An 18,606-nucleotide genomic window follows, 5' to 3' on the forward strand; every position below is an offset into this window, starting at 1 on the left:
AAAGTTCAAAATCCGTATTAGGTCTTTTATTGAAACTAAAATGATTCACAGAAAAAGTTTTAAATCCGCGATATTTTCAAAAACACTATTTTGCCAAATTTCGTGTTTTGGCAGACCAGTTCCCGCCGTTCTAGTAAATGGAAGAAGATTTGATTTTATCCGGAACGTAAAAAATCTTATCGCGGGTACCCAATGATATACAAATTTTGCCGGAAAAATAAGTTTTTTTAGAATAGCACAAAATTTTCACTTTTGGATGAATGTTACTGTGAAGCTGTGTATTACATACGAGAAAAGTTTATCAAATTACTCAGATTCCCTAGTACAACAATCCTGTAATTGATTTTTGGAAATTCCAGATTGCGCCTGAAACTAGAAGGTAATTTCAAATCGAAGGTAAAATCAAAATCGAGCTTAAAAATGCCAGCATCGTTTAAAGGTAGATGCAGATAAATTTTCGAAAAGCGATATATAAGGGACGTTGTACTCATTGTGTATGCTTCTACTTTTAATTTAAGACGAATGCCGTGAAATGAATGGCTTAGTCACAAATCGAGAAAAAAACATAAAAACCTGGGTTGCTACACCCTGTTTTTCACATTTTTTACGTTTGTTCCCACGCCTACCACACCCACCCCTGCCGACCGATTCGCAAGGAGCACGTACACCCCAAAGACCGAACTAAGATGAATGATTCAAAATACGTTCTTTTCGTTTTGGATTCATTTTACGAATGAATTTATCACGATAAATTCTTTACCAAATGATTGTTCGCACACACATAACAAATGAGTGAGAACACACAACAACGATCCTTCGTTTCTTTTATCGGTTGAAATTCTTTGTGACATTCGCTCACGAATGAAAACAAACAGTCGCGAATGCTCGCGAATTTTCAAAACAGCAACAAGGATAACAACAAACGTTCGCGAATTCAATAGTTGTTGGGCATGTGTTTTGTTATTCCACACATGCTCAACCCTTTCTGCTACACACACATTCATTCGCTGGGTGTGTTTACTTTTTTATGATATTTTTGTTAGTTGCGGTTTTGAACAGCGCCCGCTAGCATTACCAACTTTTGCATCCCTGTGCTCAACCCTTTCTGCTACACACACATTCATTCGCTGGGTGTGTTTACTTGTTTATGATATTTTTGTTAGTGCGGTTTTGAACAGCGCCCGCTAGCATTCGCGAACATTTGTTTTTTTTTCTTTTTCAAAAGAATGCTCTTCAGCAACAAAGGCTCGCGAAAGAACAAATCGAAGACGATTGCAGCGAAATTTTATCATTCGTGAATTTTTCGTACAATGCGAACATTCGCGAGAGATTGCAAATGCCAGTTCATTCATTGTAACTTTATTATTCGTGATAAATTGAAATCATTCGAATTCTCGCCGTGAGCATTAGTGAGAAAGGACGTATTTTAATCATTCTCCGCACCCTGGTCATGGCTCATCATTTTTATTCTAAAATATGTAATTATGTATTATTTTACGCAAAATTAAAATGATCGGTTTTATTTTAAAATCATACTTTTGTGGTTATTGAATGGAACTCAATAAACTTGCCACATTATTCGTTATCAAATCTATGAAAAAAGTGAATTTTTAATGAATAGAAAATATATTTTAATTTTTCAAGATTTTCAATGGGCTGGTAAATGAATACAAATGCTTGTTAAGGTTTGCAACTTTGCACATATATATTTGAAGATTTAAAAGAGAAGAAAAATAATTTACAAAAAATTTTTGTTATTGTTTTGTTGTTGTTTTTTGTAATTAAAGAGAAGTCCTTATTTTTGATGGCGGGCATGATAACTCCTCACTGGAACATCGGAATCCGAAAATTACAACGGTGTTAGAATTATATCAACAAAAATTTTGACCCCGAGAATAGGGGGGGTCCCCTTAAAAGACAATTTCATCCATAGAAGAATATTTAGAAAGTAGAATTTCTAATATTATCTTACGAAAATTAAACCCATCTCCATTTCGTTCATAACTCACGCTGTTTTATCTTTTACTCGATAAACCGTTAGCTATTTTTTATTTTGTCAATTGGCATTGAAATTTATTTTAAAAAGTTGTTTATTTATATTTAAAAAAAAATGAATGTGTGTGGTTAAAGCAAACAAAATTTTTGATAAGAATATCACATCCAGAGTTTGTTCGAGTAGAAGAGCAGTGGCGGAGGTGGTGTTGTTCGTGCAATAAACACATGTGGGATTTTAAAAACCTCTGTCTGTCCACTCAAATCATGTGCTATGCTGTCGTTGCTACTACTTCATAGAACAAACACTTAACATAAATATGATTTTCGAAATTGTATATCTAAAAAAACGGCCATGACTTAGGTGTTAGGTATGTGGTGTCAAACAAATTTTGTGTTTATTTATTTTTTAACTTGAATTTTATGTGCATATAAATTATGTATGTATGCCGCGGGGAAATGTTATATTGTCTAGAGGTCATTTGTCGCAAAAAATTTTTGTTTTTTTTTGTCTTTTAAATAATCGTATGGTCTATGCTAAGTATTTCAATTAATTTGTATAGCACAATTATTTAGCTCAAGTTTTTATATAAGTATGGATAAAAAATCAATCGTAAAACACAGTTGAACGTTTTTCTAGAAAGCGCTGATTTGTGAAGTCCATGATGATGGACCTTTCGGCCACTGTGAGTCTCAAAGGACCTTTGATATACTATTAGAAAAATTGTTTCGATTTTTCGTTTTCTCCCTTCGATTTTAGGTATTTTAAATTTTCGCCGCACCCTTTTCCATTTTTTAAGTTTACATATTACATATTTCCTGTCTAGACAATTTGTTTGTTTCTGGTTACCTGTCGGAAGTCATGATCATTCCGACTTATGCAAAAGTTTCATTAAGTTTCGTTAAAATTCTTAAAAATAGAAAAAAGTGAATTCCAATTGTCAATAAAAAAATATTTTTTGTGGAAATGGTCTGTCAATCAAACTAAGAAACATATTCATATGTACAATGACGAAACTGGCACAACGATTCCAATGGTAGGAAATTTGTTCAAACACTATTCACCAGTACAAATGCTTGGACGGTCTATTGAGGTCAATGCACCAGGAAATGTCGAACGCAAAGTAAATTGCGTTGTATGGAGCCCTGGAGTTCCTTACTATAACAAATTCATGCTTAGAACTCAGCTGGTCCTAATTTTTTTTTTATAAAATTCTTGCAAATGCATGCAAATTCATAATAATGAAGAAATCTTGGGAATATATGTTTTAGTGACTGTACCAAATCCGTTTCAGCCAATTTTTAGACTTTTTTTTAAATGTCAGTCCGTCCGTCTTACTGCTGCACACGATAACATTCGAAGGGTGTAACTAATTTGGTGCAAATTGTGCACATCGTAATATTTCAATTCAATTCAAATTATTTTCGTATAAGAGAATAAAGCCCAAAGGGCCATGAGCGATAAAAAAACAACAACAAAATTTAGACTACTCCAAAAGCTTAAAACTAACAGGGGTCAGAACCCTGCACTTCAAAACATTTGTTTATACCCTCCACCATAGTATGGAGGGTATATTAATTTTGTTTTTCCGTTTGTAGCTCATCGAAATATTCATTTTCGACCCTATGAAGTATATTTATTCTTGATCAGGGTAAAATTCTAAGACGATCTAGCCATGTCCGTCCGTCTGTTGTAATAACTCTATCTTCTGAAGGAATTGAGATAGGGTGCTAAAATTTTGCATAGTCTTTTGTGTGCAGGTCAAGATTGAAGATAGGCTATATCGGTCCACGTTTAGTCATAGCTCCCATATATGGGTACACCCCAAATTTATTTTTTTGGGGTGCTTGAGCACGTTTTTCAACTGAATTCGCTGAAATTTGGTACATTGAGTTGTTATTGGGTACCAAATTTCCCCACTAAAATTTATAAATATATGTCCAATTTTTCTGGTTTTTTTTGTGGTTTAAGTTTATTTTTCGACTGAGTTAGCTGTAATTTACTTTGAGTTCATATTGGGTAGCAAATTTCTCCGCAAAAATTATATAGTTCCATTTTTTCGGTTAGCCCCATGTAAGGTACCATCGAATTTTCGGTATTTTGGGGTTCTTGAGCGCTGTAATTTGATATTTTGTCGTCGTATATGGTAAAAAATCTCCCTACTAAAAATTATTAGTATTCGCAACCTTTTGGGGTGGTCCCCCTATAACCCCTTGTTTTATATTAAAATGGTTAGCTGATTTGTTCCGTGTGTTGGGGTTGTCCCCATATAAGCGTATTCTAACATAGTAGAGGGGATAAGACGATTTAGCCATCTGTTGTAATCATTCCGTCTTCTAAGGATATCGTGATAAAAAACTCGAACCTGACGATAATGAAATATATAGGCCAGTCTATAGGCATCTCCCCCATATAATGATACCTCCAGAAAAAAAGAATTGGCATACAAAACTAAAATATTGGGTTCGCAGTTGCCATATATCGGTCCTTATTTAGGCATAGCCCTTATATAATGATAACCCCAAATATTCGCTAATCCCTACACACTGTAATCAACATTGGTCCCCCTTTAGGCATAGCCCCATATAACTTTGCTATCTTAATTGCAGTTCTTTTAGGATTTTATGCTCTACCAGTATCAGTCCATGTTTTGTGGTTTCCAGATTTTAGGAAAACCCCATTAAAAATTGCTGAAATTTGTATTTTTTGTACATAATTGTTTTGTAGAATTATTGGTATGTTTCCCATATTTTTGGTATGTTTCCTATAAAATTCCTGATAAAATTTCTTCACTGATTTTTTATTCGGTAAAAGAAAACAAATATTGAAACCTCATTTATTTCTACAATTGGAATGCATTATTCAATTAAATTTATTTTTATATATAAAATGAATATTCGGTTCCAAATATGGATTTCCCATTTTTTCGAATTTCAAAACGAATATCCGTTATATTATAGATACTAAAAGCGAACAACAAATCACAAACATTTCTAATATGTGGAAGGAAAACAAAAATAATTAATAATTTTTTACGTGATGTCTGTCTTCTACCTGTCACTTTGTCGTTAAACATCTTCCTAATAATATTAGTCGCCTCTGTGTTAGATAAGTGGTAAAACGACATTGTGTGTGAGTGTGTGTGGGGGTAAAGTAAATAAAAAAAATATTTATTAAAAACACTACAAAAAATGCAATAAAAATTAAAATAATGCCAAAACGTTAATAGAATACTAAGTGGGAAATATTTGTTTTTATATATATATTTTATTTTTTGCTATGCCAGTTTCTTTTGTCTCTGTCATTTTGTCATTGCATTTATTATTATATATTGTTCACAAAGTGAATGGACAAACGCAAAAATAATATAAACAATTATTATTTTTTATATTTATTATTTATATTAACTGCTGTTCTTTTTGTTATTTGGAGATGACATTTTTTCTTTATATTTGCTATTCGAATTTTGTGAGGTGTGAATTAACTTAATTTGGAACAAGGCGATAAAAACTCACACAAATTGAAAAATACTTGACGACGACATTTATTTATCAGCAATTAATTTTAGAACAATGTTTTCATGGCGATTTTTAACGACTTTATTACTGGCAATGACATCGTCGTAACAAGGTGAATTGCGTATGGCGGATGGACAAGAAAGAAAACAATATTTTATTGCTGTCAGCCACCAATTATGATAAAATAAATATTTTGTAAGAAAGTTATGATTAATTTATTACTTTCAGTAATTCGTACATACATAAATAATACGAAATAATTTTTCACAGCCCATGAAATCACTGCACACCTAAATGAATACCTAAAACTATATCCTTTGAATGCGACGAAATTCGAAGTACAGCAGGAATATTCTTCCCTTATTCACATCCCATCCCAAATTTTCTTTACCATTACACCCCAATATATATGTGTATATATGCTCACATTGATTATCCAATGGAATATGTAAAACATATGTTTGCCGTTACCGCAGCACGACGCTTCATACAAAATGATACCGCCATTTTCAATGACCTTGACTTTTTATCGCCCAAAAATAAAGAAAACAAAACAACAATGTTTTGTATTTTTAAACATTCAACACACGAGAAAGAGAAATAAACATTAAATAAAAGAGCAATTTTCAAAACTGAAAGAAATACAATGAGAATTTAGTTCATTCAATAAACGAGAGAAAGTCATAAGTTTCATTATGACGGATGAAACGTGCTAATTCTATAAATATTTTTTATTCAAATGATGTGTTTTTCTCCTTTCTGCAAATTTGGATTGGGTATTCGTACGGACAAAACAAAAACGTGAACTACGTTGTATTAGGAAAAAATATTTCTATTATGACCATATTTGAAATAGAACAGTGCATATTTGGTAGAATAAATTTTTCGAATTAGACACACACAACACAGTTCATATTTGTGTGAGTAATATAACTACAGTGAATCTAAAAGTATTCCATTTACTTAGACTTGTATGCATAGAAAAAAGTTTTTGAATTAACCCTTTGAGCCCCGAATTTTTTCCCGTAATCATAGAACAATTTGCTGTTCACAGATTTAATGCAACTATCCTAGATATGATATGGACAAAATTTGACATCGCTACATCCTTGATTTCGGGAGATACAGTACTTTCTTTCTGAAAAATAAAAGCCCAATTTCTAGAAAACCAAATGCAAAATGGACGAAAAAATCATTTTATAGTATTCTCTATATTCTGTTTTAAAAGAATTAAAAATAATTCTGATGGCAGAATTTGTACATTTCGAATACGAAGCGATTTAAATAATTTGGACTGTATACACAAATTAGTACTGTACACATTTTTGACCTCTTCTCTATATTAAAAAGCTTATAACTTTACGAAAAATTTGAATTTTTTAGATTTTTCTTGTGATATGTATCGTCCATAATCAGGACTTGACATATGAAATCCAAAGAATATATATCTACTAGCAGCATTTTAAATATAAGCTCTAAAACATTTTGTTGCCTGTGGGCAACATTGGGCCACAAAGGGTTAAAATCGTGGTTTTTCATTTTTTTTTTAAATTTTGTATTTTGTAAGACATTTACATTTGTGACAAACAAACTTGTCCATTCCAAACATGCTGAACTGAATTTCATGCAAACGTACTTGGGTCTAAACCCGTTTTTAGAATATAGGCATTCAAAACTAAATTTTCTAAAAATTAACAATACACATTTAAAACAAGTAAAAAGATCGCACTCCGTGGGATGCATTCAAAATTTCTTAAGTCTATCGGGATATTTATATGGGGAATATGTTATGAAAACTATACCCTTGACCACACTGTAGTACAGGGTATTATGTCTTTGTGCATATGTTTGTAACAGCCAAAAGACACGAAATAGACACATGGTTCCTTTCAAGAATATGCATAGAATCACTTTCTGAGTCGATTTATGCATGTCCGTCCATTCGTCCGTCGGTTGATTTGAAGTTGTAAACAAAGTGCAGGTCGCATTTATAATCCGGTACTGCTCATTTGTTTGGCCCAAAGACAAATTTTATTGAGATTGGTGAAAATCGGTTCAGATTTGTATATAGCTCCCACATATATTTTCGTCCGATTTAGTGTAAATTGTGAACCAATGTCCCTATATATCTTTCGATTTGCACGAAATTTGGCATAGCGTACTGCATTAAGTCTCGGATATTATGTGCTAAGTTTCGTTAAAATTGATTCAGTTTTAGATATAGCTCCCAAATATAGTTTCGTCCGATTTTTGAACGAATTTCGGTATAGCGTACTGAATTAAGTCTAGACTGATGTGTGCTAAGTTTCTTGATAATCAGTTCAGATTTACATATACCTCTTATATATATTTTCGTCCGATTTGAAGTATATGGTGCACTAAAGATCCATAGCTAGGCCGATTGACACAATGTACTGAAGTTAATGTAAGTTACTTCCATATATAATTTTGATCTATTGATGTTAATTGTACGCCAAATAATCAATGGGTGTCTGCTTGATATTAAATTTTAAACAGTGCAGCATGCCAAATAGTGTGTGTCAAATTTGCTTTTAATCGATTTACAAAATTTACATATAGATAAAGATCACATATATCATATCACATATATATATATATATATATATATATATATTTCATCTCACGTGAATGTTTCTTTGAACAAACGACGTCTGTTAGGATACATATGTTGAATTTTACCATTGATAAATCAAATTAGAGCGAATTCGGTTGAAAAGTATGTCTAAACCCCCCAAAATATCGAATAATTAGAGAGATTTCCTACTCAATGAGAATCCAAAATATAAAAATACAGCTAATTTGGTTAAAGCATGTGTCCAAGCTCCCTATAATACCGAAATTTAGGATGTTGCGTTATATAGGCGAAGAGAACCTCGAGAACACTTAAAATCAATTTAAAGTCAATTCGGTTAAAAACGTGCCCAAAAAACCGGGTACCCCATTACATGGTAGCTACCTGGAAAAATGGGCCAATATATAACATTTTTTGATGGGAGATTTTCTACTTAATGAGAATCCATCCCCATCATTATTGGAAAGGAAATTTGATACCCAATAAGAAGCAAACGTAGCAAATTACAACCAATTCGGCTGAAATATTTGTCAAAAATCTCTATAATACCGAATATTTTGTGGGGAAGATACCACTTATGGTGGAAGTAATTCATTTATTTAATTAACTAATTATTTTTATAATTTTGTGTTCCTCCTCTACAACGGAAACACCTCATTTATTATACTAGGCGGAATTTCCAAACTGAGAAGCTGCAATTTCATCACATTTCCAAATTTATCTCAGTCCACTTATATATACCTTTGAAACCAGCTTTAACTTTATTGTCAACATTTTCAGTTCGTTCACCCAATGCCATGCGACTTATTAAATTATTAGCGTGAATATGGATCGAAATGGCCAACCATCGGATGAAAGTGATAATGTATTTGTTTTTCGGTCCAAATTTGGTCCGAAATGTCCAAAAACGGCAACATTGCACTTCAACCCATTGTGTAAAAGCAATGGGGCTGCTACAAAAACAATGTCCTGCAACTTTCTATTCTCAATCCTGCATTCTCTACACATCCTTGCCTTCCGACATCACATCGTTATATTAACTCAGCACATCAACATCGAACTCCACATCAAAGAATCTATCTCCAAATTAAGAATCTATCTGCACAATTTCATCACCTAATACAAATTACACCTAAAACCAACTGAATTTAGTACTATTTAGTGCCTTTACATTATGCACAGCTATCTCTGGTTTCCTCGACAGTGGAATCTACAATTCGAAATGATCCGAAATGATAATTCATAGGCAAAATTCAGGATACTAAAAAAATTTAAAACCAGTGAGCGGAGCAGTATAGTCGGACGGGGCCGACCATATGATACCCTACACAACTTCCACGAAAACTAACTAACTTTCTGTGGTTATATATTCTGAGCATGGAAAATATTTCCATATATTTACACCCTCTTGACCGACTAGAGGTCAACAAATATTACTAATATTCAGTAAATCCCTTCTCAGTACTTGTCCAGATTCCCTTCACGGTGGGTTGTGTTATGATGTTCGACTTTCAATTGTGGACTATATATGGACTAGAAAAAACACAAAAAATTAAGTTTTCGGTCCACCTCATCCCAATATTATTATCTGATCATCACCGAAAATTATAGGCGTTATCCTTGACCATTCCTGGATCCTCATGGAAATTTTCAAAGCGTTCCGCGCTGTATTTCCGCCTCCAGTGTGGTAATGTGTAACTAAATAATATCTAGTACATAAGCACCTGTAAATATTTAAATGTAACTCCCGCATCCGAGTACATACCACAATCTAATTGGTATCAATTTAAAGGTCAACCACTGCTCTTGGATATACTAGGTCATTCAGGAGTAAATATATACGCTATAGAATACAAATTTTATCATTTTTCACACAAAAGTTAGGGTCCATTTGACCCGCTAAATATTGATCGATCTTTATCAAAACAGGCATGCTTATTCTTTGGCCCAATCCCCTTCTCCATGAAAAAATTCGCGGTGTTTGGGCCATAATTGCGGCCTCTGGAGCGACCAGAAAATCAGACAACAATTTAGTTTTTTTGGTCCATTTCATCCCCTAAATATTAACCGATCTTTACCAAAAACAATAGGGGTCTTCATTGGGCAGAACCCATCCTACATGCAAAATTTCGTGAAGATTGGTCCATAACTGCGGCCTGTATCGTGTTTACAAATTATAATGGACAGACGGACACACATGTCTAGATCGACTCAGCTAGTCGAGATATGACGATCGGTACACTTAAAGATGGGTCTAGGACCAATATTTCGCGGCGTTACAAACTCTTGGGGCTGCACAAAGCTATAATACCCTGACAACATAGTTGTGTAGGGTATAATTATTACACAATACAATTATTACATAATTTTGTACACCGATATTCCCCTTTTGATTCGTTCAGTGATTCCATACGTGCCTCTGTAATAATTCAAACATAAGCACACTAACTAAAATTCAATAAAAATGCTTTATTAGTTTTTTTTATTATCAATAATTTTGGTAGACTAGAAAGTAATCTTCTGTAAAGAAAATATTCTGTATTCGTTGAAGCTGACATAAAATAAAGATATACACAGAAAGTATTTATTGCACACTTTTAGTTCAAAAAGTTAAAAAAAACTATTTTTAAGCGGCATTATTATTTATTTATTTTTTGTAGTTTTTGTACCACTTGTTTACAAATTTTCAAAAATTATTATTGTAAAGCATCCCATATGTAAAATTATATACTATATATATGAAATCTTTGGTCCATTACTCTCCTCTCCATAGTTACTTGCCAAGAAATATTACTGTATTATCTGTGGTTCCGAAATATCTCACTTAGGTCCTCTTATTTTTCTATAAATCAATGTTATTCGTTTTTCCAAAGTACTAACGATGTCAATCTAAGCTTTTACAGTTGGACTTGCATTCGTTGGCTATTTGGTAGCTCCAATAAAATATCTTTAAATCTTAAAAGATGCTATAACTATTAAGATCTCCTACGATCTAGGAGTAATATTAGACCCAAACTGAGTTTTAATGTTCAAGTAACATATTCTCTAAATTACTTAATTGATTTCTACATCGTGGTTTTATTTTGGTTTATTTATGTGATTTAAAAATAATAACCGATATATTTCCATCAATATTCTAAATTAATTAAATCAAGTCATCATATATATTCAAAATAAATCTAAAACGTACAATACAATTTTACACACTGTGTGCTAACTAATGCATTCTGATTGCATTTTTAATTTTAAACATTTGTTTTATATACATTTTTGCTTAAAATGGAAATGACAACACCAAAGAATAGCAGCAAACCAAAATAAAAATGAAAACAAAAATAAAATTTCTCACACAAACCAAAAATCCATACAAAAACACCTTCTATACGTGTGGTATGACTAATATTGCAAATTTATGAAATCTTTTTTTTTTTTTTTTTGAGAAGTGGGTATAAAAGATAAAACTGCATTTTACTGATGAGATACTACATGTAGTTGTTGTGCCGTCCAAAGGCTTTTAACGCTTTTCTGTTAAGTGTGATGTCATAACATCTACATTTTTGTTAATTTCAAATCGATAACAATTAATAATAGTGACGCAATGCCACTCTATAATCGTAATATTATTTAAAATGTACACTAATTTTATTACAGTCATAAAAAAAATACTACAGACAACAAATTGTATTTTCTTTTCCCACTAAAAATGCAATTACTTTTATGATTATGATTTCTGAATTTACTCCCTAAAATATTCTCAAACATTTTTCCTCTAGTATAAACAGACTTTATCTTTATACAAGGCAAAGAGACTCACTTTGGATATGACCTCCCATTAACAAACATAAAATCTCAACTTAACATCTATTCAAAAACGATTACAGGGAAAATTCTGTATAGAGTTTTTCCAATAAAGAATGTTCTGGGAAAACGAATATTCAACAAAAGTTTCTAGTTCTGATGGGGTATATCTATTGCTGCGGTTAAGAGTTACATTTTTCATAACGGGTTTCATCAGTACATCTTTAGTTCTTTAACGACTTATCCGATTTAAATATTGAAATTTGGTCGATTTTCCTCTCAAACTCTGTCGCTTTTTCTTTTAGTTGTTGTGTCGGGAGGTTAATTCAATTAAAAGCGAAACGGATTTATGCCGCTGAAGCAAATGTTAAAAGGAACGCCAAGTCTTTTTGTAGGCCGTGGCATTTTAATTAAAAATCCTCGTGATCAGTTGCCTGGATGCACCTCAAGATATTGCACTTTACCCCGAGGTCCATTCACAGCGTCCTCAATTACTTAAAATTAACCTCATATTTAAATCCCAGACGTTTTTCCAACTCATTAGAATGTTGAAACTTGTGCTACTACGCAACAATCGTTTCGAATTTAGTCAAGAGGTCGAGACAGAAATGTAAAAATACACCTTAGCCAAGACAGCTAAACGTAAACAGTGACAGAGTTAGGGGTTCATAGGCAACTCTTCAAGACAATCTTCGACATAAACTATCCGGCAGTACTTGAAAACTGATAAACAAAATTTGTTGACAAACTATCAAATTTTTTCACATTTTCAAAATATTCAATAGTTGTTGCTAATGATTTAAGTATTGTTTCTAACTCAATTTTTTTCTTCTAATTACAGGTAAAAATTCCCTGGAACATCGAGCCAATTCCAAATTTGAAAAACCACTCGACTACATAGAGTACCTGCGTAATGGCGAACACAGTGAACCAAAAATTTATGCCTGCCTTGAAAGTTTACGTGTTGCCCTCACAAATAATCCACTGTCGTGGATTAAGGAATTCGGTGAGGAGGGTATCGATGAGATTATCAACTTGATGCGACGCTGTAAAAAGGAACAACGTTCCATGGATCGCATTGAACTGGAGTGTATACGATGCCTTAAAGCCATTATGAATAATACATGGGGTTTAAATTTGGTTCTAACGCCGGATCAACATACTGTGGTACTGCTACTGGCGCAATCTCTTGATCCCCGCAAAGTGACTACAATGTGTGAAGCTGTCAAGCTACTGGCCTCATTTTGTTTGGTACATGAACGTAATGGTTACGATAAGGTGCTGCGGGCCATAACAACGGCAGCCTCAACATCGTACAAGTCGGGAGAACGTTTTCGACCCATTGTCGATTCGCTGTTTATATCGGAAAAACTGGATCCACGTCGTGAATTGGCCTGTCATAGTTTAATTTTCATCAATACCCTCACAAATACGCCCAGCGATTTAAATTTCCGTCTCCATCTGCGCTGTGAAATCATGCGTATGGGTCTGTACGCGAAATTCGATGACTTCAAGAAAATGGTGGAGGTGAGCAACAACGATTCCCTGAAACAGCACTTTAAGATATTCAACGAGATACGTGAGGATGATTTCGAGGAGTTTATCCAGCGATTCGACAATGTCATCTATAATATGGATGATGTGACGGATTGTTTTGAGGTTGTAAAGAACTTAGTTACCGATACCCCTGCCGAACCCTATTTCCTGTCGATAATGCAGCATTTGTTGTATATTCGTGATGACTTCTATTACCGGCCAGCATATTATCAATTGATTGAGGAGTGCATATCGCAAATTGTCTTTCACAAAGGTTACTGTGATCCGAATTTCGAAAATCGAAATTTCAATATTGATACCTCACTGCTGCTGGATGACATAGTGGAAAAGACCAAGGCCAAAGAGTCACAACGTGCTGAGGAGTATGAAAAGAAAATTGAGCAGTTGGAAAATGCCAAACAGGAGGCTGAGGCGAAGGTGGCCCTTTTGGAGGAGAAAATCAAGGATATGGAGAAGAATGGTATTGTGGCACAATCGCCAAGTAAATTACCAAAGGTGAATATTCCAATGCCACCACCACCGCCAGGCGGAGCAAGAATGCCGGGTCCGCCACCACCTCCTCCGCCACCAGGTATGGGTGGTGGCCCAGCACCTCCCCCACCACCACCTCCACCGGGTATGGGTGGTATACGTGGTCCACCACCGCCCCCAATGCCTGGTATGGGAGGTGGTCCTCCACCACCACCAATGCCCGGCATGGCTGGAGGTCCCCGACCACCACCACCAATGATGATGCCAATGGCGCCGGTCTTGCCACATGGCCTTAAACCCAAAAAGAAGTGGGAAGTTAAAAATCCCATGAAACGTGCCAATTGGAAAGCCATTGTTCCCCAAAAGATGTCGGAGAAATCATTTTGGGTTAAATGTGAAGAAGATAAGTTGGCCTCGGATGATTTACTTGCCGAATTGGCTCTCAAATTCTCTTCCAAACCCATAAAGAAGGATCAAAAGGATTCTGTGGATAAACCCACAACGTTAACAAAGAAGACAATTGACTTGAGAGTTTTGGATGGTAAATCGGCACAGAATTTGCTAATTCTATTGGGTGGTTCCCTGAAGCATTTGTCATATGAACAAATCAAGATTTGTCTGTTACGCTGTGATACTGATATTTTGTCTTCCAATATTCTGCAACAATTGATACAATATTTGCCGCCACCAGAGCAATTGAAGAGATTGCAGGAGATCAAGGCCAAAGGTGAACCTCTACCGCCCATAGAACAGTTTGCAGCAACGATAGGTAAGTGAGGGCAGAGTAATATTCGTTTTCCAGGATAATAACGTTTCCCTTCCATTTTGCAGGTGAAATTAAACGACTCTCGCCACGTCTACACAATCTCAACTTTAAGTTAACCTTTAACGATATGGTTCAGGACATTAAGCCGGATATTGTTGCGGGCACGGCTGCCTGTGAAGAAGTTCGCAACAGCAAAAAATTCTCCAAAATTCTAGAATTGATACTCCTTATGGGTAATTACATGAATTCTGGCTCAAAGAATGAATTAGCCTATGGCTTTGAAATATCCTATCTAACCAAATTGACAAACACCAAGGATGCGGAAAATAAACACACACTGTTACACTATTTGGTTGATGTGGTGGAGAAGAAATTCCCTGACGCCTTGACATTCTATGACGATATGTCACATGTCGATAAGGCGTCACGTGTCAATTTGGACACAATACAAAAGTCAATGCGACAAATGAATGCTGCTGTTAAGAATCTTGAAACTGATCTGCAAAATAACAAAGTGCCACAATGTGAGGATGATAAATTCTCAGAAGTAATGAGTAAATTTGCTGCTGATTGTCGACAGCAGGTGGATGTGTTGGGTAAGTGGGAAGGGGGGCAGAGTGTGAAACATTTTAAAAAACATGTGATAAATGAGTGGGACTTCTATACGAAGACCTCTTGATCTTCAGTATTATCAGTACCTCTGGGTCTTTTGTACGAAGACCTCTTGGGTTTCTATACCTATAGTGTTTTCTATACGAAGGCCTCTTAGTCATATATATGAAGTTCACTTTGTCTCCTATACGAAGACCTTTTGCCATCTGTGGAAATATCTTTTGGTCTTCCTTTGGAGGATTTTTTGGGAAGACCATTTGGTTTTCTATTGAAAGACATTTTGGTCTCCTATATGAAGGGCCACTGATTTTTTATGATACACCTTTTGAACTTTCTATACGTAGACTTTTTGATCTTGCATATGAAATCTTTAAATTTTTTATATGATTTTTTTATAGGGTACAGTGTTCTATATTTTCAGAACTTTTTTCAAATAATTCATATTTTTTCATTCTCAATTCCAGGTAAAATGCAAGTACAAATGGAAAGACTATACAAAGAACTTGGCGAATATTTTGCATTCGATCCGGCCAAATACACGATGGAAGAATTCTTTGTCGATATTAAAACCTTTAAGGATGCCTTCCTTCAGGCACATCAAGAGATTCTGCGGCAACGTGAAGAGGAGCAAAAGAAGCGCCGCCTACAAGAGGCACGCGAACAATCGTTGCGTGAACAAATGGAAAGACAGCAACGTAAATTGGCATTGGTCGATATGGATGCAGCTCATGCCCAGGAGGGTGTCATGGACAGTCTGTTGGAGGCATTGCAGACTGGTTCGGCCTTCGGTAGTCGAAACAATCGTCAACAGAGAAGACAACGACCGGCTGGAGCCGAACGTAGGGCACAATTAAGTCGATCGCGGTCGAGGACAAGAGTTGCACCATCCGGTTTAGTGTCACGAGAACTGCTGGCCAATGAAGCATTAATGGGTTCTGCTTAGTTAAACAAATTGTGTTTCCTAAACTCGTGAACTTTGTTTTTGTGTATATATGCATATATATAGATTTTCTTTTAATGTTTTTTTTCTTTTTCTTTCACTTTTTTAAGTTTAACTAAAAAAATCGAAACAAAACGAAAAAAATGCCGCTTGTTTAGTCATTAAGTCATAAAAATAATGCAAAAAATACATTTATTATTATTCTATTATCATTTTTTATAACGACGTGAGATCCTACTATCTACAAAGACCGAACATTGAGATAACTACTATACTTAAATTCTAAACTATTGCTAACTATTTAAAATAAACATTATTTTTATACATCGAAAAAAGAATGTAAATGTAAAAATAAACAGAAAAATAAAAAACAAAACAACAAACATAAAATAATAAATAAATTTATGTTACTATTCTACAGGATGACCAGGACTATTCCGATTTTAGTTAAATGGTATCGAATTTGGCTATTGTGTGACATTATTCATACTAAGAATAACAGAAAAAAAAACTTGTGGGTCAATGTAACACTGATGGTCAGGTCAGTTATAGCAAAATTATCGTTAACAGAATCATGTGACAAAGACAAGATTTTTAATATTACTTTATTGGATATAAAATAAAATTAATATTGGCTACATCTAAACATCCTACAAGAGTTAAGGTCCGTTGGAGCAATATTTTCTTAATCAGTAGGTAAAATACTAAGAGACTGCTAGTTTCATACATACATAGTGCTAGGGCTTAGGCCAGCATCAACATTATTAAAAAAAAATATTAATGAAAATAATTAACACACAATTTTTAAAGCAAATATAATTTAAAATTTATACACAAAAATAATGTATCCGATTTAACGATTATAAGAAAACAACTCCGTATGAAAAGTGATCAATTTACGTTGACAGATTTGTATGCCCTCCACCCACTATATTAAGTTCCGCGTGTCTGCCTTTGGTAGAGAATCCATATTCCCAATATAGCGGTTTCCTCAATTTTCGATGATTTGGAAATTTACCTAAATTTTGTTTTTTTAGATTCTCCCTAGGTACTAAATATTATCAAAGTGGCATACTCTTTGGATGGTATTTGAGAATGTCTGTCAACGCAAATGGGTGTAACTCGATATTTGAAACGCATTTCGCATGGAGCCGATCATATGATCCCTTAAATATTTACCGATCATTACCAATTGTTACAATAGGGGTCTTCTTCGTCCAAAACCTATCCTACATGCAAAATTTCATGGCGATTGGTCCATAACTGTGGCCTTTATCGTGTTTACAAATTATAACGGACAGGCGGCACACAGGTGTAGATCGACATGGTATATCCTCCAAAAATCCAGAATTCGAAATGCTAATTTCTTCGATTGGAATATGTAGCTATATACGACATTTAAAATACGAAAAATCGGGCGATGTAGTTATAATGGAGCTATACACAGACATGTAAATATATTGAAATTCCTGTACAAATACCCATCAAGAAGAACGTGGGAATGTTGAATTACAGCACTTCATTGGAAAATACACCATGAACCATAAACATTGGGTGTGAAGGAGGATTTAACATTTTCAGCAAATAAGTTTTTCACTTACTCAGAACCCGTGGTGGAAAGTTATACCCACTTATTGGCAAATGTGCCTAGGACAATGAAAGAATTTGGCCCAAGGACAAAACCTATTGAAATTGATGAAAATCGGTTCAGATTTAGATATAGCTCCCATATTTAGCTTCGTCCGATTTTATGTAAATGGTACATCAAAGTCCCTATATATCTTTCGATTTGCACGAAATTTGGCATGGGGTACTGAATTAGATCCAGGATGATGTGTGCTACGTTTCGTAAAAATCGATTCAGATATAGATATAGCTCCCATATATAATTTCATCATCCGATTTTATGGAAATGGTGCACCAAAATCCCTATATATGTTTCGATTTGTATGAAATTTTGCACAGTGTATTGAATTGAGTATAGAATGACGTGTTTTAAGTTTCGAGAAAATCGGGTCAGATTTAGATATAGCTCCAATATATATTTTCGTCCAATTTAAGGTAAATGGGACACTAAAGTCAATATATGTTTCGATTTGCACGAATTTTGATATTGCGCACTTAATCAAGCCGCGAATGATGTGTGCAAAGTTTCGTGAAAATTGGTTCAGATTTAGATATAGCTCCCATATATATTTTCGTCCGATTTTATGTTAACTCCCCGAATTCCAATTTTTGTCCGATTGAGACAAACGTATGGCATAGCATGTGAAATTGAAAGTAGGATAGAGTGTGTGAAGTTTCATTGAAATGGGATCAGATATATATATATATATTCGAAGTCTCCCCGATTAGCCA

At 34.3% G+C, this 18,606-nt stretch overlaps 1 protein-coding gene across 2 annotated transcripts in view; it reads left to right on the forward strand.

The window, feature by feature from the left end:
- LOC133321048 (protein diaphanous-like) overlaps positions 1-16,326 on the forward strand; it is a 40,634-nt gene extending 24,308 nt beyond the window's left edge. The window contains exons 3-6 of one of the 2 annotated variants that reach the window (XM_061530151.1): positions 12,744-14,084; positions 14,166-14,699; positions 14,762-15,292; positions 15,773-16,326. In XM_061530151.1, coding sequence (XP_061386135.1) covers positions 12,744-14,084; positions 14,166-14,699; positions 14,762-15,292; positions 15,773-16,251 — 2,885 coding nt within the window. In that variant the 3' untranslated portion in view covers positions 16,252-16,326. Of the gene's footprint in view, positions 1-12,743; positions 14,700-14,761; positions 15,293-15,772 lie in introns of both variants that reach the window. The other variant, XM_061530150.1, reaches the window with a different exon arrangement.
- The last annotated feature ends 2,280 nt before the right edge of the window (positions 16,327-18,606 follow it).

This window comes from Musca vetustissima, unplaced genomic scaffold (assembly GCF_032173495.1).
Source record: "Musca vetustissima isolate MV318-11 ecotype Yass unplaced genomic scaffold, APGP_CSIRO_Mvet_v1 utg109025, whole genome shotgun sequence".
In the NCBI taxonomy this organism is placed as follows: Eukaryota; Metazoa; Arthropoda; class Insecta; order Diptera; family Muscidae; genus Musca; species Musca vetustissima.